Genomic DNA, 26,538 nt, shown 5'->3' on the forward strand with positions numbered 1-26,538 from the left:
AGTTAGTCAGTCCCAGTTGGTACATCTTCCCTTAAATTCCTAAGTATGAACCATTATAACTTAATTCTTGGATGCTTAAGTCCAGCAGTTTGTATAAAGCACTGTAACATCTTTTAATTTATCATCCTATTGTTTCACAGTCCACAGGAAGGCAATGTAATCTAGCTTGTCATTTGATTTTTTAGGAGCATTAGCAACTAAGGCCATATTGCTCCGGGGATATGCAGTAGTCATTCCCTGACCTTTCCGCATCCTCCGTATTTGGTGGTCACAGGTGTGAACCCCGGTCTAATCAAGAAGCATGTGCTATGCACTGCTGCTCCTGCCCACCTGGCTACGGAGGCGCCATCTAACTTGTGTTTGTTTACCCATGTAGATAGTAATGCTTCCAACAGAGACAAATGCTACCTCTTCTCCCCAAACAATTTGTTAGCTGTGTGGTAAAATAAAGTTTAAGAATTTGGGCAATGTTTAAAAAAAAAAAAAAAAATTCCTCTATTCTGTTCTGTTAAGAAACCCTAGCAGTTAACCTGAATATTGATTTTAGATTTTTAGGGGCTTAGAGGGGGAACAGGCATTCTGTGTGTTATCAGACACTCAGTCTAAAACACTGATGAATCCAGTATCTTTCTTTTTTAGAAGATTTAGAAGAAATCCAGTTGGCCTACCTCCCTAAAATCCACTCATGCACACCTTCTCGATGGTAAGCCCTGTTACGTCACTTTGGTGGCAACGAATACGAAGAGTGGTTCTGTTCAAGACGCCTGGCCAGTGTGAAGAGGAAAAGACCAAACCCTCTAACATATGACAGCCTGACAAAACAAATGGCCCTCAGTCCCCAGCAGCTTTCACTCTCCCCCCCCCCCTCTTATGGCAGCAAGAGGATCAGAGTGGAATCTCTGGATGCGACTAGGCTGCCATGCATGGAAACTGAACTTGGCCTGTCACAACGTAAGATTACTCATTGGTGAAGATAGGATATTAGAACTGGAAAAGGAATTAGAAAATGTGAATTGGAATATCATCAGCTTGGCTGTGAAAATCTGCTATACACTAATGGAAACTGTGAAAAGAGCGAAAGTGGAGTTAGCTTTCTGGTCCATAAAGATATAAAAAAACAACATTTTCACGACAGGCGATTATAGTTACAGTGATGTACATTTCAAAAGTGCATCACCAAGGGTTTGAAGACTACTACTCAGGATTTCTAAGAGGTGCAACATAAAGGTTATAATGATATGTGCACCAACATCGAGCCATGATGAAGAGGTTGAAGAATTGTACACTGAAATTGAGAGACCTCTAGATGAACAGAAAGCTCACTTCACCATTATTGTGGGGGACTTCAATGCTAAGGTTGGAAAGAAACAAAACAGTGCAGAAAGGGAAACTATAGGAAATTTTGGAATAGGTAAAGGACTTGTGGAATTTGCACAATCTTGAGGAATGTCAGTAATCAACACTTTTTTTCAAGAAAAGGGTTAACAGAAAGTGGACACGAAAAAGCCCAAATGGATTAACAACTAATGAAATTGACTTCATCCTCATTTACCTTGTTCAGGACAGTAGAATATAACAATTCTACTGTCCTGAACAAGGTAAATGTTGGAAGTGATCACAGAATGGTAAGATGCACACTTGATGTAAGAAAAGAAAGGGAAAAAACTGATTTGAATAAATAATACAAAGGTTTTTAAGATAACAGAAGATGAGAAAAAGCTGTATGTACTGGAACTTAAGAACAGGTTTGAGCTTATGAAGCACTTTCAGGACCAAGATGTCGACGAGGAATACAACAATTTTCTGAAAGCGATAAAGCCTGAGAAACCTATAGGTAAAAAGAAATACAAATAAGAAAAAATTAGTGAAGAAACACTTGTCATGATGAACTGAAGACAACAAATGAAGAGCAAGATAAACACTGACAAGGACAAAATTGAGTATACTGAGTTATGCAAAGCCATTACAAAGAGACTCAGAGAGGACGTCGATTTAACACAAGGAAAGTAGAACAAGCTTTAAGGGAAAACAAAGGACTTAAATCAGCAGTAATACAGAAAGACAAATGATACTGAAACTGAAGAATAGTGATGGTGTAATTTAAATAGCAGGGAAGGCATAACTCAAATAGCAGACTACTATAAAGAATTATATAAGGAGCGAGGAAATGATGCAAGCAGTGGGGAAAATGGATCAAAAATTAGCAACACATACAATATACCCGATATCCTTCCTGATGACGTAGAACATGCATTCTTTTATTTATTTATATATATTTTTTTGTAATTTTGTGTGATTGATTTATAGTATGAGTGTTTTTCTCCTTTATAATAATATTTGTGAATTTAAAATGTAATATAAATAACAGATTATTAATTATTTTATTGTGTCAGATTATTATTAGTTTCTTTTTTGTTTTTATTTTAGATCAGAAGTTGCATATTGGGATTGAAGGAAACATTGAGGAAGCTAAGACTCTTCATACACATGCTGATGAAATTGGTAAGCCTCGTTTAAGCATACGTAAATCTTAGTTTTAACTGGTCTTGTCATCTAACTAACTAACCAGTTACACCATTTAATGAACTTCTAATTTATTTAAATTTGTTTTTCACCAAATTTCTGGATGGCATTGGGTGACAGAACATTGTGGCTGCCATCTTGTTTCATTATAGCAGATCAAAATAAAACTCTATCAGTATACCTCTCTACCTCCTCCTCACATGTTCTCTAAATATGGTTTGAAGTGACTTATAAACATCAGTCACAGAGTACAGATAGGTTGCGATTAGTGCGACTAATGAATCCCATGAAGTAGTCACATTATTCGAGTTTGCACTATTAATTGTCTTTCAAAATATTTTACGCTGCTAAAATACTTTGAAAGACAATTAACAAAGTCATAGAGTACTGTACTGTAATTATAGAAAGCAAAATAAAAACAAAAAAAATTCTAAATATCATTCCTAAAGGTAAGCCGAAAACATCTTTATTGTCTTTCAAAATATTTTAACAGCGCAGACTGAACTGTTTTCTCTTTCTTTAAATCTTCATACATATGCTGGTAAATGCAGAGTGCTTTATCCACACCTTGGCGAATTTGCATGCTTCGATCGAGGTTAGGGTCAGCATCCATAATTTTTTGCTTCACGACTTCTACAGCTCAAAAGATATCTTCGAATTCCTTGAGAGTGAACTCCTTCGGTTGTACATTATCTCGTTCTTCAGCATTATTGTCGGCTTCTTCAAATGCTTGTTGTTGATTTAAAAGTAGGAGACCATCATCCATCAATTCTTCCGAGTGTAAATTGAGCAGTTCCCGAACATCGTCATTTTCTAGTTCATCAAATCCAAGTTCTCTTCCAAAATTTGTTATTTCTTCTATAATAGTTCTTTCTTTGAAACCACTACTATTTGCACAATGAGGCAAAATGCACTTCCACACATGTTTGCAGTTATTTGTTGCCAAGCATGCTGAATATTGTCTATTGCATGTCTGATGTTATAATTTTTCCAGAACTCTGTTAAGGAAATTGCATTGTCTCCTGTAGTTTTAGCAGTTGCCTGTTCAAATATTTTTCTTATGTAGTAGGCTTTAAATGTTGCGATGGTCCCTTGATCCATGGGCTGCAACAGAGATGTGTTTGGCGGCAAAAAAATGATTTTTACATTTTCACATAATAAATTGAGTGTGGTTGGGTGCAGTGTTGCCAACTCTTAATAATATTTCCCGCTAGCCACATACTCAAAATCCGCTATTTTTAGCACTTGACCCGCCAAATTTTTAAAATTTTCATTTGTTTGTACTTTGTAGTGAATAAAAACAAACAAACAAATAGTATATATAAATAGTTATTTATTTTCTGTTTTTAATATAAAATCAATATCTAAAAATCTAAATTAATTTCGAAATTCAATACCTCCTCATCATATGTTTCTTGTGTGCCTATTTTGCGAAGCACTTCTTCAGGTAAAACATAATTTTTACAACACTTTTCAACTCTTTTGAGCCCGTATCGTACTGATAAGATTGCATTAACCGTGCCAACACTCATTCTGTTGCGTGTTTTGTTATTTACTAGATTTATGTTGCTGAATATTCTTTCCACATCTGCATTGGATAATGGCAAAATTAAAATACCCAATGCAAATTCGCTAATTTCTTTAAATGGATTTTTACCGCTTGCATCTCGATATTTCGAAACTTCTGACCAAAACTTCATTGTATTGTTGATGTTTTCCCATTTAACGAGAGTAATGTTTATATACTATTGCTCAATTTTTTCAATTTCTACTTCAGACAATTTTAAATTTTGTAATAAATTTATCAGTGGTTCTTTTTGTTTCTTTAATATATTGTTAACTGAGATTAATGACATTTTTTCTAATTCTTTTATGTTGTCCGGAAGGCGTTGTTTTAATTGTTGATACAAATCAATCAAGAAATTACGGCATCTCTCTCTTATTGCCATTTCATCTGTTGTTGTTGTGATAAGTTTATTCATTATTAATTCATTTATTTTTCTTTCATTATTTGGTAAAAACATTTTATTGGCAATCATCGACAATAGCATGTTTAAATCATGTAGTAATAATGTAGGATCGGCAGTATTTGATTCAAAAGATTTGTTTACTCTTTGTACTTCAGATAAGATAGGTTTTAAAATAAAAGATATGCTAAATTACTTTCATCTTTGAACATTGAATAAAGAAGTTCTGCAGTATAACATTTGTCAGTCAAACGAGTTATTTCAAAATGGGCTTTTAATTCAATATACTGTTCTAAAATTCTTGTTATAGCAACTTCAATGGATAACCACCTTGTTTGACACGAATGAACTATCTTTTTCGGATCTGCACCATCGTTTATGGCACTGTATAAATATTTGAATTGATTTTGTCGGCTGGTGGATTTACTAAACGCACGATTTTGCATTGCACGAGGGTTTCTAGGAATACAACTATCGTGCTATACGAGGACTGACTATACTAAGATATTATTACACTGTGGTTATTAGAAATAATTATTACTTATTACTCTTATTGCTCTGTGGTTATTAGAAACGTTGAAAGAGATGTCGGTAATTCGGATCGCATTTCTTGGAAGCCAAACAAATACGACGAAGAAAAATTATCCAATGCCATTCCTTCGCTGTTTCAAAAAAAGGCGTCATTAGAATTTTTTCCACATTTTTAGATTTGATTCAACAATTTAAAACTATGACCCAATGATCAGGTCGTTTGACCGCGAGCGTAACTACGTAAAATTGTTGGGGTTCTCCTCAGGGAAATCCAGAATAATATAAAACCGATTCTTCGCTTTATAAAAAAAAAAAACTATGAAATATGATATCCCTACTATTTCAATTATGAATTATTTTTATTGTTAATTAAATAATTAATCGAACAATTAATTTAATATTTCTTAAATGAATATTTCTTAATATAAATGTTACATTGCCAAAATACATAAAATGCTAAACATTTATACTCTTCCCGCTAAAAAATCCGCTATCCGCTATTTCATATTTTTATCCGCTAAACCTGAAGCAATTCCGCTAAATCTAGCGGGAAAACCGCTAAAATGGCAACACTGGTTGGGTGACTTGGAAGATTATCGGAAGATAATTATTGGAAGATAGGTACTTTAAATGCGATGTTTCTTTCCTTGCAATATTTTTCAACAGCTGGGCAAAAATAGCTTGAAAATCAGTCAGTGAATGCAGCTTGGGTAACCCAATCTTCCTTATTTGATCGCCAAATAACTGGAAGTGATCTATGGTTGTAACCTTTTAGAGCGAAAGGATTTGGACACCGATAAACGAGCATCGGTTTCAATTTAAAATTGCCTTGAGCATTGCCTCCCAATAAAAGTGTTAGGCAATCTTTAGACACTTTAAATCCAGGTTGAGTTTTTTCTTTCTTAGAAATGTCAGTTCTGGAAGGCATCCTTTTCCAGAATAAACTAGTTTCATCCACACTAAATATTTGTTGATCAGTGTATCCACCATCTTTGATTATTTTTTTTTAAACATCAGGATATTTAGATGCTGCATCCTCATCTGCACTGGTTGCCACACCGGTAAATTTAACGTTATGTAGCTGAACTCTATTTTTAAATCGATCAAACCAACTAACACTCGCACTAAACATTTCTTCTGCTTCATTATTTTTTCCTTTCGTTCTCTTAAACAAATTTAAAGCTTTTCTCTGAATGGCTGCTTTGCTAAGGGGGAATGCAGTTTTGATTGCAATCCTCAATCCATACAGTTAAAAGACACTCCATTTCTATCATAGTGATACTTCTATTCCTTGTAGATGTTTTCAAACCACAAAAAGCTAATACAACTTTACATATTTCTTTTAATTTCCCTGCATGTTTTATAATATTCCGTACCGTAGATTCAGGCATTCCGATATTTTGTTCTATTTTAGAGTTGCCACAACCTCATTCATGTTGTTCAATCATATCAATTTTTGCTCTAATCTAATAATGAGCTTCTTCTTTTTTGTGCTTGTGTTTTTATCTGAAGGAATCTTCCTTTTGTCCATTTTGTTAAGAGTCCATTTGTTTTAAAACGATTAAAACAAATCACGAAAACTAATGTGTATTACAACAAGCAGTAGCACATGCACACGCAAAGATAAACAAGTGTAGCAGCATCTAATGTGAGACTAATCAAGGCTAATTGTCTAATGCGAGGCTAGCTGCACTAGCCTCGCATTAACTGAATTTTGGTTCACATTGAATATCGCATTATTCGAACTTGCATTAATTGCGACCTAGCTGTATTGGTAGTAGTATTAGTAATGGTAAATGATGCAAGAAAGCAAGCTTATAGAACATCAGCCAGAAAAAATAGTTCACCCATCCATGCTGTCCAAGTATTTGTCTAGTTCTCTATTTAATGAATTTATTTAACCCATCCACTTCAGCAACAATAGATGAGAGCCTGATGGCGCCTCCGTAGCCAGGTGGGAAGGAGCAGCAGTGCGTAGCACACACTTCTTGAATGACCGGGGTTCGAGCCCATGACCACCGCATATCCCGGAGCAATATGGCCTTAGTTGCTAATGCTCCTAAAAACCAAATAACAACAACTTGAGAGCCTGTACCAACAATCAACCACCCTCTGGCTGAAAGCAAATTTTTCTCACATAAATCCTGTAATCATCCTTCCTAACGGAGTGGTCAAGAGCAGGAGTCCAGTAGCACATGCTCTTTGATTAGACCAGGGTTCAAGCCCCTGACTGCTGAATACGGTCGATCTGCCAACCCGCACTGGACCAGCGTGGCAGATTACGGTCCATTTTCCTCAACATTGAATCATTGAGGAGGCTTCCATCCTGCAGTAGGTTGATAATGGCTGCAGTTTACTTTTTTTTTTTTTTTTTTTTATGTGCGTAGTCTCAGAAAGTGGAAGAATACCATTAACATTCAGTTTACTCAAGCCATTCAAGGCTTTAAACACCTCAGTCAGATCTCTCCACAAGTGTCTAGTCTGCAGACACTGCAATTTGCAGAAATGAAGCCTTTCTTGGTAACAGCAATCCTTTTTCATTCACCAAACTCGTTACCCTCTGATGTACTCAATCCAGCAGCTGTACATCCTTCGTAAAGTGAGGCCTCCATACTTGTATACAGTACTAGAGATGTGGCCTAACCATGGCCTTATACAAAGGGATAATCACCTCCTTATCCCCGCCAGCAAAGTTTCTGTACATCATTGACAAAACCCCATGAGCTGTCCTGGCAGTATGTCTGCACTGCTCAGAGAATTTCATGTCTGACTGCACAGTAACCCCCCCCCCCCAAGTCTTTTTCATTCTCCACTGCCCTGAGTATAGTACCACACATTGATAAGTTACTCTGGGGTTACTGCTACCCATGTACAATACCTTGCATTTATCAATGTTAAACTTCAGCTGCAACTTTACTAGAACTTGTTGCAGTAGCTCACCCTGATGACTGTCATTAACCATCCTGCCAATATCATCTGCAAACCTAGAAATCAAAAGAAGTGCATCCAGTTGATATAGATGAACAGTGCACTGTTGAGTCAGTTTGGTGTGACATAAGCACTGCGAAAGCAAAAATAAGAGTAGGAGTGTGTTATAGGCCTAAAGACACAAATGAGTACAATGAACAATTGTACAGAGAAATAGAGTGGGCTAGTAAATCGGAATGTCTTATAATGGGGGATTTTAACTTCCCAGATATTGACTGGAACTTGTGGGTTGGTCACTCACACACTAGTCAGACTTTTGTGGATTTATTGGATGATTGTTTTCTGCAGCAGCATGTTCGAGAGGCAACCAGAGAAAGTAATACTCTTGATCTGGTTATCAGCAGTGATCATTCGTGTATTAAGAATTTGCAGATAAAGGAACCACTAGGTGGCAGTGATCAAAGTGTACTGATGTGGGATTTACTTAAATATTTAATTACCATCAAGGGTAAAGGAAAGGGTTTTTGCTTCCGTAAAGGTGAGTACAGTGCTCTCCGACAGTTTTTAAATTCTGTACAGTGGGATCAACTGATGATGTTACCAACAGTAAATTCTAAGTGGGAAGCATTCAAGGAATTAATCATGGCAGCTACTAAAAGTTTCATACCTATTAAGAAATATTGTTCAAGGTTTAGGCCTAAATGGTTATCTAATGAACTAACGAGACTCGTAATAGAGAAGAAAAATGCATGGGATGCATATAAATTATCAAGCGACTCAGAAGCCTATGGCAGATATAAGCTAGTCTGTAATCAGGTGACAAAGGAGGTTAGGCATATGAAGGCAGATTACGAGAAATCCTTGGCAAAAGATGCTAAGAAAAACAGCAAGGATTTCTTTACTTATATAAACTCTAAAAGGAAGGGCATGAATCTGATTGGTCCACTTGACATTGATGGTTTGACTGTTGATGATCCTGCTCAGATAGCAAACAAACTGAATGAGTATTTTGCATCTACATCCACACATGAGGAATTATTAAGGTTTGAAAATGGCAGAAGCTTATCAAATTGTAGCAGGATACTTAATGATTTTGCAATAACTGAAAGCAAAGTGGAGGAGAAATTGTTGAAGTTAAACATAAGAAAAGCACCTGGGGTGGATGGAATCTATCCAGTTATATTAAAGGAGGCAGCAAAGCAACTAAGCAAACCCTTAGCCATATTTATGACAGCATCCTTGGACTCAGGGGAGGTTCCCACAGACTGGAGATGTGCAAATGTATCCCCAATTCACAAAGGGGGATCGAAGGGTGACACAAGTAATTACAGACCAGTTAGTTTAACTTCTGTTCCAGTTAAAATAATGGAGCCACTGGTTAAAGATGCATTGCAGGATCATCTAGACAAGACTGCAGCAATAATTCAGAAACAGCATGGGTTTGTTAAGGGAAAGTCTTGTCTGACAAATTTGATAGGATATTATGATGTGGTTACAAAGGAACTGGATGCAAAAAATAATTTTGATATTATATATTTGGATTTCAGGAAAGGCTTTTGACACCGTTGTGCATGAAAGACTATTGTACAAATTGGAGCAGAATGGTATTAAGGGTAAGTTGCTACAATGGATAAAAGGATGGTTAAGTGGGAGAAGACAGAGGGTGGTAATAAATGGGTGCTGCTCTTCATGGACTAATGTTATTAGTGGAGTCCCACAGGGTTCAGTGTTAGGTCCATTGTTGTTTTGTATATTTATCAATGATATTGATGAAGGTATATCAGGCTTAATGTCGAAGTTTGCAGATGATACAAAGGTTGGCAGGGTTGTTAATGACAGTAATGGCAGTGTGCTACTGCAACAGGATCTAGATAATTTGGGCAGATGGGCTAAGAAGTGGCAACTGAAGTTTAGCCTTGACAAATGCAAAGTACTGCATATGGGTAGAAGTAACCCCAGAGAAACGTACCAACTGTGTGGTACTACACTTAAGGTGGTAGAAAATGAAAAAGACCTGGGAGTAATTGTGCAGTTAGATATGAAGTTTTCTGAGCAATGCAGACAGTCTACCAGGGCAGGTCATGGGGTTTTGTCAATGATATATAGGAATTTTGATAGCAGGGAAAAGGTGATTGTCCCTCTGTATAAGGCAATGGTCAGGCCACGCCTTGAGTAGTGCGTACAGGTCTGGAGGCCTCATTTTAGGAAGGATGTAGATTTGCTTGAGCATGTACAGAGAAGGGCAACGAGATTGCTGAGGGAAATGAAGGGATCCTCTTACCAAGAAAGGCTTAAGTTCTGCAAATTGCAGTGGCTGAAGACTAGGCACCTCTGCGGTGATCTGATTGAGGTATATAAGGCCTTGAATGGGTTGAGCACGCTGAATTCTGGTGGGATCCTTCCACTTGTTCAGATTACGAACCTAAGGGGGCATAAACTCAAATTAAGAAAAGACAGATGTAGAATAGATATGCGGAAATTTGCCTTTAGCCAGCGGGTAGTTAATTGCTGGAACAAACTTCCATCTGTCGTTGTGGAAGTTGATAGGTTGAATAAATTTAAGGAGGAACTGGACAGGCATTTGGAGGCAATGGTGTGATTTTTTTTTTTTTTTTTTTTTTTTTTGTTGGCTGATGCATAAGCTCATACACTTGCTTTCTTGCATCACATGCCACCGCTACTACTACTGCTACAACATTAAGCCTGATATACTTTCATCAATATCATTAATAAATATTGAAAACAACAACGGGCCCAGCACTGAACCGTGGGGGAGCACAACTATTAATATTAGTCCCCGAAGAGCCATGCCCATTGATAAACACTGTGTCTTCTTCCACTTAACCATCCCTTTATCCATAGCAGTAACTTGCCCTTAATGCATTTCTTAAGACAGCAGTCTTTTATGTTCGACAGTATCAAAAGCCTTCTTGAAATCCAAGTATATGATTAAAAAATTATTTTTTGCATCCAGTTCCTTGGTCACTGCATCACAGTAACATATCAGATTGGTTAGGCAAAACTGCCCCATGACAAATCGATGCACTGATTGCAGCATAATTGCATGTCTGTCCAAATGGTCCTGCATTACTTCTTTAAACAGTGATTCCATTATTTTCCCTTGAACAGACATTAAGCTAACAGGTTTTAACATTAAGCTAACATGTGATGCTAACAGGTTTGTAATTACTCATGTTGCCTTTTGATTCTTCTTTATGAATTGGGGATATATTTGTGTATCTCTTGTCCACAGGGATCTCCCCTGAATCCAAGGATGCTCTCATAATTATGGCTAAGGGTTTTCTTACCTCTTTTGCTGTTTCCTTTAATATAATTGGATAGATTCCATCTGTCCCGGGTGCCTTTTTTTTTGTTCATCTTCAACAATTTCTCCTCCACTTTCCTTTATGTTATCACAAAGTCATTTAACTCCTCGTTAGAGTTTGATAAACTTCTGACATCCCCTTCCCTTAAGAATTCCTCATGTGTGAATGTAAATGCAAAATAGCTATTCAATTTGTCCGCAATCTTGAGCGTGATTATCAGTAGTCAACCCACAGACATCAAGTGGCTCATTGCGATTCAATCCCTTCCTTCTACTGTTAATATAAGTATAGAAGTCTTTGCTGTTTTTCTTTGCATTCTTTGCCAGAGACTTCTCATAATCTGCCTTAGTTTGCCTAACATCCTTTGTGGCTTGATAACAGACTAATTTATATCTACTATAGGCTTCTGTATTACCTGATAATTTATATCCACCCCATGCACTTTTCTTCTTGCCATGTGTCTCAGTAGTTCATCTGACATCCATTTAGGTCTAAGTCTTGAACACTATTTCTTTGTTGGTGGAAAAGCCTAGTAGCTTCTTTGATTGCCTCCCTGAATACACAATTTAAAAACTGTTTGAAACCTCTGTAGTCACCCTTATGAACGAAAAAGCCGTTCCCTTTACTCTTGACAGTAGCTATTTCTTTAATTAAATTCCACATTAGTAATTAGGTTAATTTAATATAACAATACCCCATCCCTGATAATAATTTTTCACAAGGCTGACTGGTACAAATTAAAAATACAACTCAATGCAACTCTCCTTAATGCATTGGTCTGATTATAAAACTTCTGACACTAAGCTCATTTTATGGTTTTTGTACTTAGACATCAAAAAAGCAATAAAAAGTCATGTTTCTTTAAGAACTATTTCAAAGGATGATGAGAAATTTCCTATCTGGATTAACAGAAGGAATCAAAAATCTAATGGGTAGGAGAAAAACAAGTGGTATGCCAAATACAAAAAATCAAAGAATAGCATTAGCATTAGTAGAGGCATATGATGCAAGAAAGCAAGCTTATTCAGCATCAGCCAAAAAAAAAAAAAAAAAAAACACAACCACTACTTCCATTTTACCCCTCCGTTCGTTCGAAATAGCTGTCCAGCCGAGCCTTAAATTTGTTTAGGCTATCAACTTCAACAACAAGTGATGGAAGTCTATTCCACAAACCAACTGCCCGCTGGCTAAAGGCAAATTTCTGCACATCTATCTGACATCCGTCCTTCCTCAATTTGAATTTATGCCCTCTCAGGGGATTATTCTGAGCAAGAGGAAGAATCCCATCGGCATTGAGCATGCTCAAGCCATTCAAAGCCTTATACACCTCTATCAGATCACCTCGCCGATGCCTAGTCTCCAGACTCTGTAATTTGCAAAACTTAAGCCTTTCTTCTTAAGAGCAACCCTTTGTTCCATTCACTAATCTTATTGCCCTTCTCTGTACTCGTTCCAGCAGCTCTACATCCTTCTTGAAATGAGGCCTCCAGACCTGTATACAGTACTTAGGGTGTGGCCTGACCAATGCCTTATACAAGGGAATAATCACATCCCTATCCCTGCTAGAAAAATTCCTGTATATCATTGACAAGACACCATGAGCTACTCTTGCAGCTCGTCTGCACTGCTCAGAGAACTTGATATCTGCCTGCACAATTATCCCCAGGTCCTTTTCATTCTCTACCACTGTCAGTGTAGTACCGCAGAGTTGATACGTTGATTTGGGGTTACTGTTTTCCATATGTAGTACTTTACATTTGTGAATGTTAAACTTCATTTGCCACCTCTCAGCCCATCTGCTCAACCTTTCCAGATCCTGTTGCAGCAGCATAGCATCAGTAGTGTCCTTAACAACCCTGCCAACCTTTGTATCGTCTGCAAACTTGGACATTAAGCTTGATATACCATCATCAATATCATTTATAAATACAGAAAACAACAATGGACCCAACACCGAACCCTGAGGAACTCCACTAATAACATTAGTCTACGTTGAGCAGTGTCCATTGATTACCACTCTCTGTCTTCTGCCACTCAACCATCCCTTTATCCATAGCAGCAATTTGCCTCCAATGCCACACTGCTCCAATTTGTGCAGCAGTCTTCCATGCGCAACAGTATCAAAAGCCTTTCTAAAATCCAAATATAAAATATCAAAGTTATTCCCTGCATTTAGTTCTTTTGTACAGTTCTACATCATAGTATCCAATCAAATTGGTCAGACGAGACCTGCCCTTAACAAAACCATGCTGTGTCTGAGCTATAACTGAATTCTTGTCTAGATGATCCTGCAGTGCTTCTTTAACTAGTGCCTTCATTAATTTTCCTGGAACAGAAGTTAAACTAACAGGTCTATAATTACTAGTGTCATCCTTTGATCCTCTGTGAATTGGGGTTACATTTGCACATCTCCAGTCTATGGGTACCTCCCCTGCGTCCAAAGAAGCTCTCATAATTATGGCTAGGGATTTGCTTACTTCCTTTGCTGCCTCCTTTAATATAACTGGATAGATCCCATCCACCCCGGGTGCCTTTTTTATGGTTATCCTCAACAATTTCTCCTCCACTTCCCTCTCAGTTATTAGAAAATCATCTAGCTCACTGCCAATGTTTACTTCACCTACGACATTCCCCTTCCTGAATAACTCCTCATGCGTGAATGTAGATGCAAAATACTTGTTTAGATTGTTAGCCACCTGAGCAGGATCCTCAACTGTTGAACCATCAACATCCAGTGGACCAATCTGATTCATCCCTTTCCTTCTTGAGTTTAAATAGGTAAAGAACTCTTTTCTGTTTTTCTTTGCATCCATTGCCAAGGATTTCTCATAATCTGCCTTTGCCTGCCTAATCTCCTTTGTGACTTGGTTACAGACCAACTTATATCTATCATAGGCTTCCATGTCACCCATTAATTTGTATGTATCCCATGCATTTTTCTTCTCTGCCATATGTCTTATTAGTTCATCTGACAATCATTTAGGCCTGAACCTTGAACAATATTTCTTGGTTGGTATGTAAAGCCTGGTAGCTTCCAAGATTAGTTCCTTGAATGCTTCCCATTTTGAGTTTGCTGTTGGTAACATCATCAGTTGGTCCCACTGTATAGAATTTAAATACTGTCTCAGACCATCATAGTTGCCTTTACGAAAGCAAAAACCCTTCCCTTTACCTCTGATGGTAGTTACCTCCTTGAGTAAATCCCACTTCAGCACACTGTGATCACTGCCACCTAGTGGTTCCTTTATCTGCAGATTCTTAATGCATGAAGAATCACTACTGATAATCAGATCAAGAGTATTACTCCCTCTAGTTGGCTCCCGAACATGCTGGTGTAGAAAACAACCATCCAATAAATCCACAAAAGCCTTGCTAGTGTGTGAGTGACCAACCCACAAATTCCAGTCAATATCTGGAAATTAAAATCCCCCACTATAAGACTCTGTGATTTACTGGCCCATTCTGTTTCCCTGTACAGTATCTTATTATACTCATCAGAGTCAATAGGCCTATAGCACCCTCCTACTCTCAATTTTGATTTACCTATGCTTATGTCACACCAAACTGACTCGACACTGCCCTGTCCATCGATGTCGACTGGCTTCACTTCCTTGGATTTTATGTGTTTCTTAACTAATAGCATAACCCCTCCTCCCTTTCTATCCTGTCTATCCTTTCTGTAGACGTTGTACTCCCCAAATTCCAGTTCTGCATTCCTTATATCTGTGTGACACCACGTCTGATATCCCAACAATATCTGCCTTTGATGTTTTGAGCAATACCTCAAATTCATCAAATTTATTTACTAAACTCCTAGCATTGGTGTACACGCAAGTATACATGCACCTGTTTCTATTCTTAGCTACCCTAACACAACCCATGTGTTTACTTGTACCGCAATGACTTCCAGCAGTCTCTGAAATATCCTGCATCTTGTTTTTCAGGCTTCTGCTCATTCCAATAGAAGCAGTGCAAGAATCTCTTTCACCTCTGCCAGTGGCTACTGTTAATCTATTAGTCTTTGTCTCCCCCCCCAAGCTAGCAGTTTTCAGACCCATCTAACACTGCCTCGATAGCATCAGCAAATATTCTTGCCCCCTTTCTATTTAAATATATCCCCTCCCTGTAGAAGCAGTCTCTCCTGTTAACAAGTACAGTCCAGGCTGAAAAAAATTCTACCCCTTGAGCCTTGCACAATCTTTCCAGGGCCGGATTGATCGACAAGGCTCTCATCATATACTCCCTCCTATTGTGTCTGGGCAGAATTGCAGACACTTTCAAATTCAACCCTACTTCACGCCTTTTTTTCAACAGTGATCTGTACTTGTTAAGTAATTCCGCTGGTCTCCTACTCTTAATATCATTAGTGCCAGAAAAAATAATAATCATTAGGATAAATACTCTGTGATTTGGCAAAAAAAATAAAAATTCACAGCATAAAGTAATCACTTAAATAATATTCAGTCTGCATTAATAAATTTTCTGATCTTAGGCACCTTTTGGTCTCAATGGAAAGGTCTCACCAAAAGAAAGATAGGTCATTCAGATTAACACCTTAGTCATAGAGTTCTGGAATTGGTACTCAAATCTTTATTCTGATAACACCAAAACTGATAACTATTGCAGAGCAAACTAATGATCTTCAGCCCAACTTTAGTGTTAACACTGATATGCATTGTTTATCATCATCAAGTTTTCACTGAACCATAATCCTTTCCTAAATGATATTCCTATGGCCTTCTGAAAAAAACTGTTTAATTAATTTTAAGTACAGATTATTGTTCTTCCCCCTACTTTAAAATCAATTGTCATAACACCAATCTATAAAAAATGGAGACAGCTGTCCCCAAATCATACAGACTAATTCACAAGGCTAATGCACTTTCCAAAATTATAGAGTATATAGTCTATATTTAAGCAAAATCTTTTTTGAAAAAAACAAAAATATTCACCATGATGGGCAAGTCCACTTCATTATGGGCTGATTCACTACAACAAATCTTTTAATCTCAGAGCATGCTATGAGGTCTGCCATGCGTTTATATGATGTGGTGTAGTTTGATCGCTTTTAAGCCTTTGCGCAATTTCACACAGTCAACTGATTGTTAAACTTTTCACTGGACCCTATTCAACTCATTGGAGTAACAGTCAGACCTTTAATTGGTTTAGAGACTTCTTGGACAATGGGACTAGATCCATGAAAATAAACCAAGACTACTCTAATTCATTTTCAGTTGCAAGAAGAGTTCTACGGGATCTTCTCCAGGCCCTCTTTTTTTTTTTTTTTTTTTCTTTTCTTTTCTTTTTTTTTTGGAACTTTCATAAATGAAAAGAAAGACTGGTACTGAATAATAATTATAGTAGCACATGTTCAAGGAAGTAAGCTGTACAGCATCAGCCAAATGAAAAAACCATAATTTTTGCATCCCCTCCAACATTTCACCAATCCTTCTTTAAATTTATTCAAACTTCCCACTTCCACAACACAAGCTGGAAATTTGTTACAATAATCCATAACTCTCTGACTGAGAGCTGATTTTTTCATATCTCTGAAATCCTAAATCTTTCTGGCCCTGCATCCTTTTTCAGTTAAAAGTCATCATCATCTCTGAAAGAGTAAGGTTGCCATCATTTTTAGCTTACTCAATCCATATAAAGATCTTTAAACATTTCAGTTAGTTACCTACATTCAATATACAGAACTGAAATCTTTTACTTAGAGAACCCCTCTGTGCCCTTAACCTAATCTGGTTGCTCGTTTCTACTCCTGTTCCAATACATCATTCCTGAAATGTGACTTCCTTGGCTTCCAGACCTGTATATAGTAGTCATGATGCAACATAACCATTGCCTTATACAGCATGGTAATCACCTTGTCCCTCCTGACAAAGTTCTGCATGTCATTAATAGTGCTCCATGAACTGCCTTGCAACCTCTCCATGCTGTGCTTACAACTTCATGATGGACTTTACAATTACCCCAAGTCTTTTTCATTCTCCATTACCCAATGCACTTAGATTAAAGTAATCCCAGATTAACACGTATGTTAAACTTCAATTAAGCTCATCTACTTAATTTTTGTAGGTCTTATTGCAGTAGCTATATAATATCGGTGTGTAGATACACCATAGACAACTCTTAAGAAACTACAAAGTAGTTGTTATAGGCATCATTTGCTCTTTCTCAGATTGTGCTCTGCCTTCACGACGAGTTGCCATGATATTGCACTACCTCGAATAAGTAACGCTTCACTAATAGAGAAGACTATTGTTGCTTATTCTCACAACTACTTTGTAGATTCTTAAGAGTTGTCTAAGGTGTATCTACACACCGATATTATATAGATATTAAACTCTTAATGTATTATGCCTTGTGCATTTAGTTATTTTAAATATTGTCATATACACATTTTGGCATCTCTCATATTGTGTGATTTTCTTCACAACTGAGTCATCATGTCTGCAATACCAGGGTATCTGCCCACCCACTGATGATAGGCCAATAGCCTTGAAACATGTCTGGGTGGTGGTACTCACTGAGAATAAGTAACAATAGTCTTCTCTATTAGTGAAGCGCTACTTATTCGAGGTAGTACAATATCATGGCAACTCATCGTGAAGGCAGAGCACAATATGAGAAAGAGCAAATGATGCCTACAACAACTACTTTGTAGTTTCTTAAGAGTTGTCTATGGTGTATCTACACACCGATATTATATAGATATTAAACTCTTAATGTATTATGCCTTGTGCATTTAGTTATTTTAAATATTGCAGTAGCATACCCTGATTACTGTCATTAACCACCTTGCCAAACTTTTGTATCATTAAGAAACCTGGACATTAAACTCTATCAATGTCATTAATAAATATTGAAAATGGTAAGAGGTCCAGCACTGAATCTTGAGGTACACCTTTAATAACCATTCTCTTTGCTCTGCCACTCAACCACCCCTTTATCCACAATAGTAACTTATCACAAATACCACACTGTTTTTTAATTTTTACAACAGTATTTTATGTAGAACAATATCAAAAGCTTACTGAAATCTTAGTACGCGATGTCAAAAAATCATCTTTTCTATTCAATTTCTTTGTGACTGCATCATACTAGTTATATCAAGTTCTTTTCTAACAAATCCATACTGTGATTGCAATATAACTATATTCCCATCAAGGTGATCGGCACTTCTTTAATCATTAACTTGGTTAATTTCTGTGGAATAGAAGTGGTGCTTACAGGTCTGTAAAAACTGTACCTGTCTGAACTGTAGTGACCTTCCCTGAATCTAATGATGCTCTAAAAATTATGGTTAAAGGTATGCTTGCCTCTTTTTTTGTTTTTTTTAAAAATATAATTGGATAGATTACATAAACTTCAGGTGCCTTATTTACTTTTGTCTTTGGCAATTTATCTTCTACTTTCTTCTTAGTTGTCACAAAAGTCCTTTAAACTAGTTAGAATTTTATATTATTCTAGTATTTCTATTCCTAAAAAATTTTAATACACAAAATTTTCATACGATGAACGTAGATGCAAAGTATTTATTCAGTCAGTGTGTCAGCAACCTGAACAGGATCATTGTATTTATCTAATGGACCACTATGGTTCATCCCTTTCCTTCTAATCCAGGAAAGGCAGATTACGAGAAATCTTTGGCAAAGGATGCTAAGAAAAACAGCAAGGATTTCTTTAGTTATTAGTATTATTAGTATTAGTAACGGCCGCATGGTGCAAGAAAGCCTATGGCTTATACTGCACCACCCAAAAAAAAAAAATCCGAACCAAAACAATGATAAAAACAAAAAATAAATAAATAAAATAAATAACTAAATAATAATAATTAATAAAAAATATATATATATAAATAAATAAATAAATAAAAAGGAAATTAAACCTATCATCCTATGCGCTTCCCTTACCCGAAAGTACTATCCAGATGACCTTTGAATTTCCCCAAACTGTCGGCCTCTACCACTCATGAAGGCAACTTATTCCAGTAATTTATAACTCGCTGGCTAAAATAAAACTTCCTGCAGTCCAATCTAAACATTTCCCCCGTAACTTGAATTTATGTCCCCTAGTTCTAGCATCATTTATAATCTTGAAAATTTTGTCCTCATTCATTTTACTGATGCCTCTCAGAGCCTTAAACACCTCAATCAAATCTCCTCTAAGGTGTCTAGTTTCCAAACTCTGCAACCCACATATTCGAAGTCTTTCTTCATAAGGACGCCCTTTTGCCGATCGCACCAGGCGAGTTATCCTTCTTTGCACCCTTTCAAGAAGCTCGATGTCTTTCTTTAGGTGCGGTCTCCATACTTGAACACAGTATTCCAAGTGTGGTCTAACATAAGCCTTATATAATGGGATTATCACGTCCCTATCTCTACTTGCAAAAGTTCGATAGATCATCGATAGGACACCATGGGCCTTCCTTGCAACCTGTTTACAATGCTCAGAAAATTTCATGTCTGACCGTATCGTAACACCCAAGTCCCTTTCCTCCAGTACTGGGTTTAGTTGAACTCCACCAAGTGAATAAGTTTTTTTGGGATTACTGTTTCCCAGGTGTAATACCTTACACTTTGTTGGATTAAAGCACAGCTGCCATTTTTCTGACCATTCCTGAAGTCTATCTAGGTCTCTCTGAAGAAGCTCAGCTTGACAGTGATCATTAACTACTCTACCAATTTTAACATCATCTGCAAATTTAGACATCATGCCCTCTATCCCTTCATCAATGTCGTTTATGAAAATTAAAAACAACAGTGGTCCTAATACTGATCCTTGGGGAACCCCACTTCTTACATCAACCCAATCTGAGGAATAGCCATTTATCACAACCCTCTGCCTCCTGCCCTGAAGCCATCCTTCTATCCATCTAAGGATTTTCCCAGTGATTCCAACCTGTTCCAGCTTATAAAGCAACCGCTCATGTGGGACTGAGTCAAAAGCTTTGCTGAAATCTAAATAAACAATGTCGAAATTATTCCCTAAATCCAGCTCGTGAGTGACCCTTTCGAAATAGCGAACCAGATTTGTTAAACATGATTTTCCCTTTACAAAACCATGCTGAGTGTCCTTGAGAATTTCAATTCTATCCAAATGATCCTGAATTCCACCCTTGATCATTGCCTCCATGATTTTCACTACTGAAGTCAGACTGACAGGTCGATAATTTCCAACTTCACTTTTAGAGCCACCCTTATGTATGGGAGATACATTTGCACTTTTCTAATCCAAGGGAATCTCCCCAGAGTCTAGTGATGCTCGCATAATTAGCCTCAATGGTTCAATGCACTCGCTTGCCGCCTCTCTTAAGATTATAGGGTATATTCCATCAACTCCCAGGAGCCTTACTGGTCTGTAGGCTCGAAAGTTTTTTCATTAAATCTTGCGAAATTTCAATATCGTTAATTATATATTTTTTAACTTCGCTCCCACAATTTCCCATTGCCACAAAAGGCTTTTCATTTGTAAATATCAATGCAAAATAACTGTCGAGTTCATCTGCAACGGCAGCTGGTGTATTTATTACTATCCCCTCTCCCTTGCATAAAGGTCCGATCTGGTTTGTCCTGCTCTTCTTGACATTTATATATGTGAAGAATTCTTTATCCCCCCTCTTTGCTCTATTTGCTAGTGATTTCTCATAAACTGCCTTTGCCTGTCGAACCTTTTCTGTGGCTCTATTACACATCACCTTGTAGCTGTTATAGGCTTCAGTACTTTTTATTGCTCTGTAACCTTTCCATGCCACCTTTTTCTGCTCAAGTAATGCGGCAACTTCACTATTTATCCAACTTGGAACCCTCCTCGTGGAGTATTTTTTTAATGGTATATACGCATTTAAGGCATCTGTGATTAATGTTTTAAAAGCGTACCACAGTTCAATTGTATTCATTCTCTGCGCGATATCTACCCAGTTAATAGAGGCCATGTAGTACCTTAAGGCTTCGTAATTTCCTTTTCTGAAATTAAAACCCATTCCTTTGCCTTTTACTTCTGCTACCTCTCTCGTCATCATCCACCGTAGAACTCAGTGATCACTTCCTGCTACTGGTTCCTCTACTGTCAGCCCTGTTATGTCATCTGATTCATGTGTGATGATGAGGTCTAGGATATCCTTTTCTCTAGTACTTTCCCTGACATGTTGATACAAATAACAGTCATCTAGTTGATTTAAAAATTTTGTTTCCCATGTCGAGTTTCCTTCCCATTTACTCCAATCAATTAGAGGCAAATTGAAATCACCCATAATAAGGCATTGACGCTTACTTGCCCATTCCATTTGCATGTAGAGGCTTTTGTCATAATCTTCACAATCATCTGGTCTGTAGATTACTCCTATTCGCATTATACCTTTGTTTCCAACTATCTCACACCATACAGACTCTGTACTAGCATGTGAAATGTCTGAATCCGGGAAAGATATCGTCGCACTCAGGCTGCTTCTGATAAGAAGCATTACCCCACCACCCCTTCTATCTAACCTATCCTTCCTAAATACATTATACAAGCTGTACTGAAACTCATCATCCCCAATTTCCGGGTGGCACCACGTCTCTGTAAGCCCTGTTATATCCACGTTACTTGTTTTAACCAGCAGTTCGAATTCGCTCATTTTATTGACGACACTTCTAACTTAACTGTATAAACAATTAAGATTTACTGTTCTTGTATATTTAACAACCCTAACACAACTCTTGAAGTTTTTTAGGCTCTCTTCCCTGATATTAGCTACCCGCTCACGTGAAACGTCTTTGCCCCCAGAACATCTAGATAATACGTCCAGCTGGGGTAACAGATAAGAACTCTTAAGGTATGTGCAAGAGTTACATTGACCAATATTATCAGATAAACGCTTGTCAGTATTACCCACATCCCCCCTAACTAGCAGTTTCCCTAAACCTTTAAGGTATCCTCAATAATACTGGCAAAAACTTTTGCACCACCTTTGTTTAAGTGTATCCCGTCTCTACAAAACAAATTCCTTCTACCTACAAGTCTGGGCCATGCTGATAGAAATTTACCCCCTAAAGCCTTGCAGATTCCTTCAAGTCTTGAGTTAGTCCACAAGGCTCTTAACATATAATCCCTCCTATCGTGTCTGGGCAGAATTGCAGACACATAGACATTATGACCTAGCTCGCGACATTTCCTCAGCATGGTCCTGTATTTTTCCAACAAATCGTCAGATCGTGTATGTTTAATATCATTTGTCCCCACATGAATAATAATATTTTCTTTACCCCCTTTAAAATCTGACAATCTGTTGGTGACATCATCAATAGTTGCTCCCGGCAGACATACCCTGGTTCTGCTCCACCTATCTTTATTACAAAAAATATTCCCCGTTTCCCTGACAATGGAGTCTCCTAATAAAACAATGTCCTTTTTAACCAGAGTAGTTTGCACTTGGTTTTTCTGTTTTGGGCTCGAATCGGGTGTGCATCACTTGGTAGATTGCTGGAGTTTTGAGTCCCTGACGAGCTCCCAGATGCATTATTTTCGAGGGCAAGCACTCATTTTTTCAGGGACTCAAATTGTTCCATCAGTGCACCAAATTGTAATTTAAGATCGGTGCACTCCTTACTTCGATCACAAAGAAAAGAATCCCCAGGTGAGGTAGGATTAGTCACCAGGTCAACCTTGGAAAACATTCCACAGGTTCCACAACGGATTAAATCATGACTCACCCGTAAATCGCCATCTGCTATTTCTGTGTGAGTCACGATACCCTGTGACGTGTTTAAGGCAGATCTCGTAACTACCATTATAAAATTAAATAAATATCAATGAAAGTAACTTTAAAAAATTATATCTATAATATTATTAAAATCAATCTATAATATTATTAAAATCAATCTATAATATTATTAAAATCAATCTATAATATTATTAAAATCAAACAGTTACAGGAAAACCTATAACAAAATAATCCAACAATATCTAAATAAATGAAATATTTAAAACCACTATCCAAAAGTAAACCACTTAACTGAGGAGCCCTGTCTAAGTGCGTCCGCTCACCTCGAATGCCAACGTATAACTGACTCCTTATATAATAACTATTAATAACTCCTTATATAAAGGAGTTATTAAGAGAGGAAAATGCTAGAAGTTTATCAAACTGTAACAGGTTGCTTAATGATTTTGTAATAACTGAGAGCAAAGTGGAGGAGAAATTGTTGAAGTTAAACATAAGGGTACCTGGGGTGGATGGAATCCACCCCGGGTGCCCTTTCTGAAGTCCCACAGACTGGAGATGTGCAAATGTATCCCCAACTCACAAAAGGGATCTAAGGGTGACATGAGTAATTACAGACCAGTTAGTTTAACTTCTGTTCCAGGGAAATTAATGGAGTCACTGGTTAAAGAAGCATTGCATTAGTAGAGGCATTTGATGCAAGAAAGCAAGCTTATGCAGCATCAGCCAAAAAAAAAAAAAAAAACCACTTCCACTTCACCCCTCTGTTCGTTCAAAATACCTGTCCAGCTGAGCCTTAAACTTATTTAGGCTATCAACCTCCACCACAAGGGATGGAAGTCTGTTTCACCAACCAACCACCCGCTGGCTAAAGGCAAATTTCCGCACGTCTATCCTACATCTGTCTTTCCTCAATTTGAATTTATGCCCTCTCAGGTGATTTTTCTGAGCTAGAGGAAGAATCCCATCAGCATTGAGCATGCTTAAACCATTCAAGGCTTTATACACCTCTATCAGATCACCTCGCTGGTGCCTAGTCTCCAGACACTGTAATTTGCAAAACTTAAGCCTTTCTTTGTAAGAGCACCCCTTTGTTCCATTCACTAATCTTGTTGCCCTTCTCTGTACTCATTCCAGCAGCTCTACATCCTTCTTGAAATGAGGCCTCCAGACCTGTATACAGTACTCTAGGTGTGGCCTGACCATCGCCTTATACAATGGAATAATCACCTCCTTATCCCTGCTGGAAAAATTCCTGTATATCATTGACGATACTCCATGAGCTACTCTTGCAGCCCGTCTGCACTGCTCAGAGAACTTCATATCTGACTGCACAACCACCCCCAAGTCCCTTTCATTCTCTACCACTGTCAGTGTTGTACCACAGAGTTGATACGTTGCTCTGGGGTTGCTGTTTCCCATGTGTAGTACTTTACATTTGTCAATGTTAAACTTCATTTGCCACCTCTCAGCCCATCTGCTCAACCTTTCCAGATCCTGTTGCAGCAGCATAGTGTCAGTAGTGTCCTTGACAGCCCTGCCAACCTTTGTATCGTCTGCAAACTTGGACATTAAGCCCGATATACCATCATCATTATCATTTATAAATACAGAAAACAATAATGGACCCAACACTGAGCCCTGAGGGACTCCACTAATAACATCAGTCCACGATGAGCAGTGTCCATTGATTACCACTCTCTGTCTTCTCCCCCTCAACCACCCCTTTATCCATAGCAGCAATTTGCCTCCAATGTCACACTGCTCCAATTTGTGTAGCAGTCTTCCATGTGCAACAGTATCAAAAGCCTTTCTAAGATCCAAGTATATAATATCAAAGTTATTCCCTGCATCCAGTTCTTTTGTGACTGCATCATAGTATCCAATCAAGTTGGTCAGGCAAGACTTCCCCTTAACAAAACCATGCTGTGTCTGAGCTATAACTGAAGTCTTGTCTAAATGATCCTGCAGTGCTTCTTTAACCAGTGCCTCCATTAATTTTCCTGGAACGGAAGTTAAGCTCACAGGTCTATAATTACTTGTGTCAGCCTTTGATCCTCCTTTGTGAAGTGGGGTCACATTTGCACATTTCCGGTCTATGGGTACCTCCCCTGAGTCCAAGGAAGCTCTCATAATTATGGCTAAGGGTTTGCTTACTTCCTTTGCTGCCTCCTTTAATATAACTGGATAGATCCCATCCACCCCGGGTGCCTTTCTTGTGTTTATCTTCAACAGTTTCTCCTCCACTTTACTCCCAGTTATTTCAAGATTCTGTAGCTTACTGCTAGAGTTGAATACACCTCTGGCATTCCCCTCGCTGAATAACTCCTCATGTGTGAATGTCGATGCAAAATATTCATTTAGTTTGTTAGCTACCTGAGCAGGATCATCAACACTTGCCCCATCAATATCAAGTGGACCAATCTGATTCATCCCCTTCCTTCTAGAGTTTACATAAGTAAAGAACTCTTTGCTGTTTTTCTTTGCATCCCTTGCCAAGGATTTCTCATAATCTTCCTTCGCCTGCCTAACCTCCTTTCTAACTTGGCTGCATATCAACTTGTATCTATCATAGGCTTCTGTGTCCTGTGTTAATTTGTATGTATCCCATGCATTTTTCTTCTCTGCCATATGCCTCATTAGTTCATCTGACATCCATTTTGGCCTAAACCTTGAACAATATTTCTTAGTTGGTATGTAAAGCCTAGTAGCTTCCAAGATAAGTTCTTTGAATGCTTCCCATTTTGAATTTGCTGTTGGTAACATCATCAGTTGGTCCCACTGTATAGAATTTAAATACTGTCTCAGTCCATCGTAGTCGCCTTTACGGAAGCAATAACCCTTCCCTTTACCCCTAATGGTAGTTACCTCTTTGAGTAAATCCCACTTCAGCACACTGTGATCACTGCCACCTAGTGGTTCATTTACCTGCAGATTCTTAATGCATGAAGAATCACTGCTGATAATCAAATCAAGAGTATTACTCCCTCTAGTTGCCTCCCGAACATGCTGATGTAGAAAACAATCATCCAATAAATCCACAAAAGCCCTGCTAGTGTGTGAGTAACCAGCCCCCAAAATCCAGTCAATATCTGGGAAATTAAAATCTCCCATTATAAGACACTCTGATTTACTGGCCCACTCTATTTCCCTGTACAGTTCCTTATTATACTCATCATAGTCATTAGGCCTATAGCACACTCCTACTCTCAATTTTGATCTCCCAATGTTTATGTCACACCAAACTGACTCCACACTGCACTGTCCAGCGATGTCGACTGGCTTCACTTCCTTGGTTTTTATGTGTTTCTTAACTAATAGCATAACACCTCTCCCCTTCCTATCCTGTCTATCCTTTCTGTAGACGTTGTACTCCCCAAATTGCAGTTCCGCATCCCTTATATCTGTGTGACACCACGTCTCTGATATCCCAACAATATCTGCCTTCGATGTTTTGAGCAATACCTCAAATTCATCAAATTTATTTACTAAACTCCTAGCATTGGTGTACACGCAAGTATACCTGCACCTGTTTCTATTCTTAGCTACC

General features: G+C 37.9%; 1 protein-coding gene across 2 annotated transcripts in view; it reads left to right on the forward strand.

Moving 5' to 3' along the window:
* thoc5 (THO complex subunit 5) overlaps positions 1–26,538 on the forward strand; it is a 388,780-nt gene that overhangs the window by 192,775 nt on the left and 169,467 nt on the right. For both annotated transcript variants that reach the window (XM_090373524.1, XM_090373522.1), the window contains exon 9: positions 2,428–2,502. In XM_090373524.1, coding sequence (XP_090229650.1) covers positions 2,428–2,502 — 75 coding nt within the window. The remainder of the gene's footprint in view (positions 1–2,427; positions 2,503–26,538) is intronic.

The sequence above is a fragment of the Mastigoproctus giganteus genome, chromosome 5 (assembly GCF_048544385.1).
Source record: "Mastigoproctus giganteus isolate SK-2022 chromosome 5, ASM4854438v1, whole genome shotgun sequence".
Classification (NCBI taxonomy): domain Eukaryota; kingdom Metazoa; phylum Arthropoda; class Arachnida; order Uropygi; family Thelyphonidae; genus Mastigoproctus; species Mastigoproctus giganteus.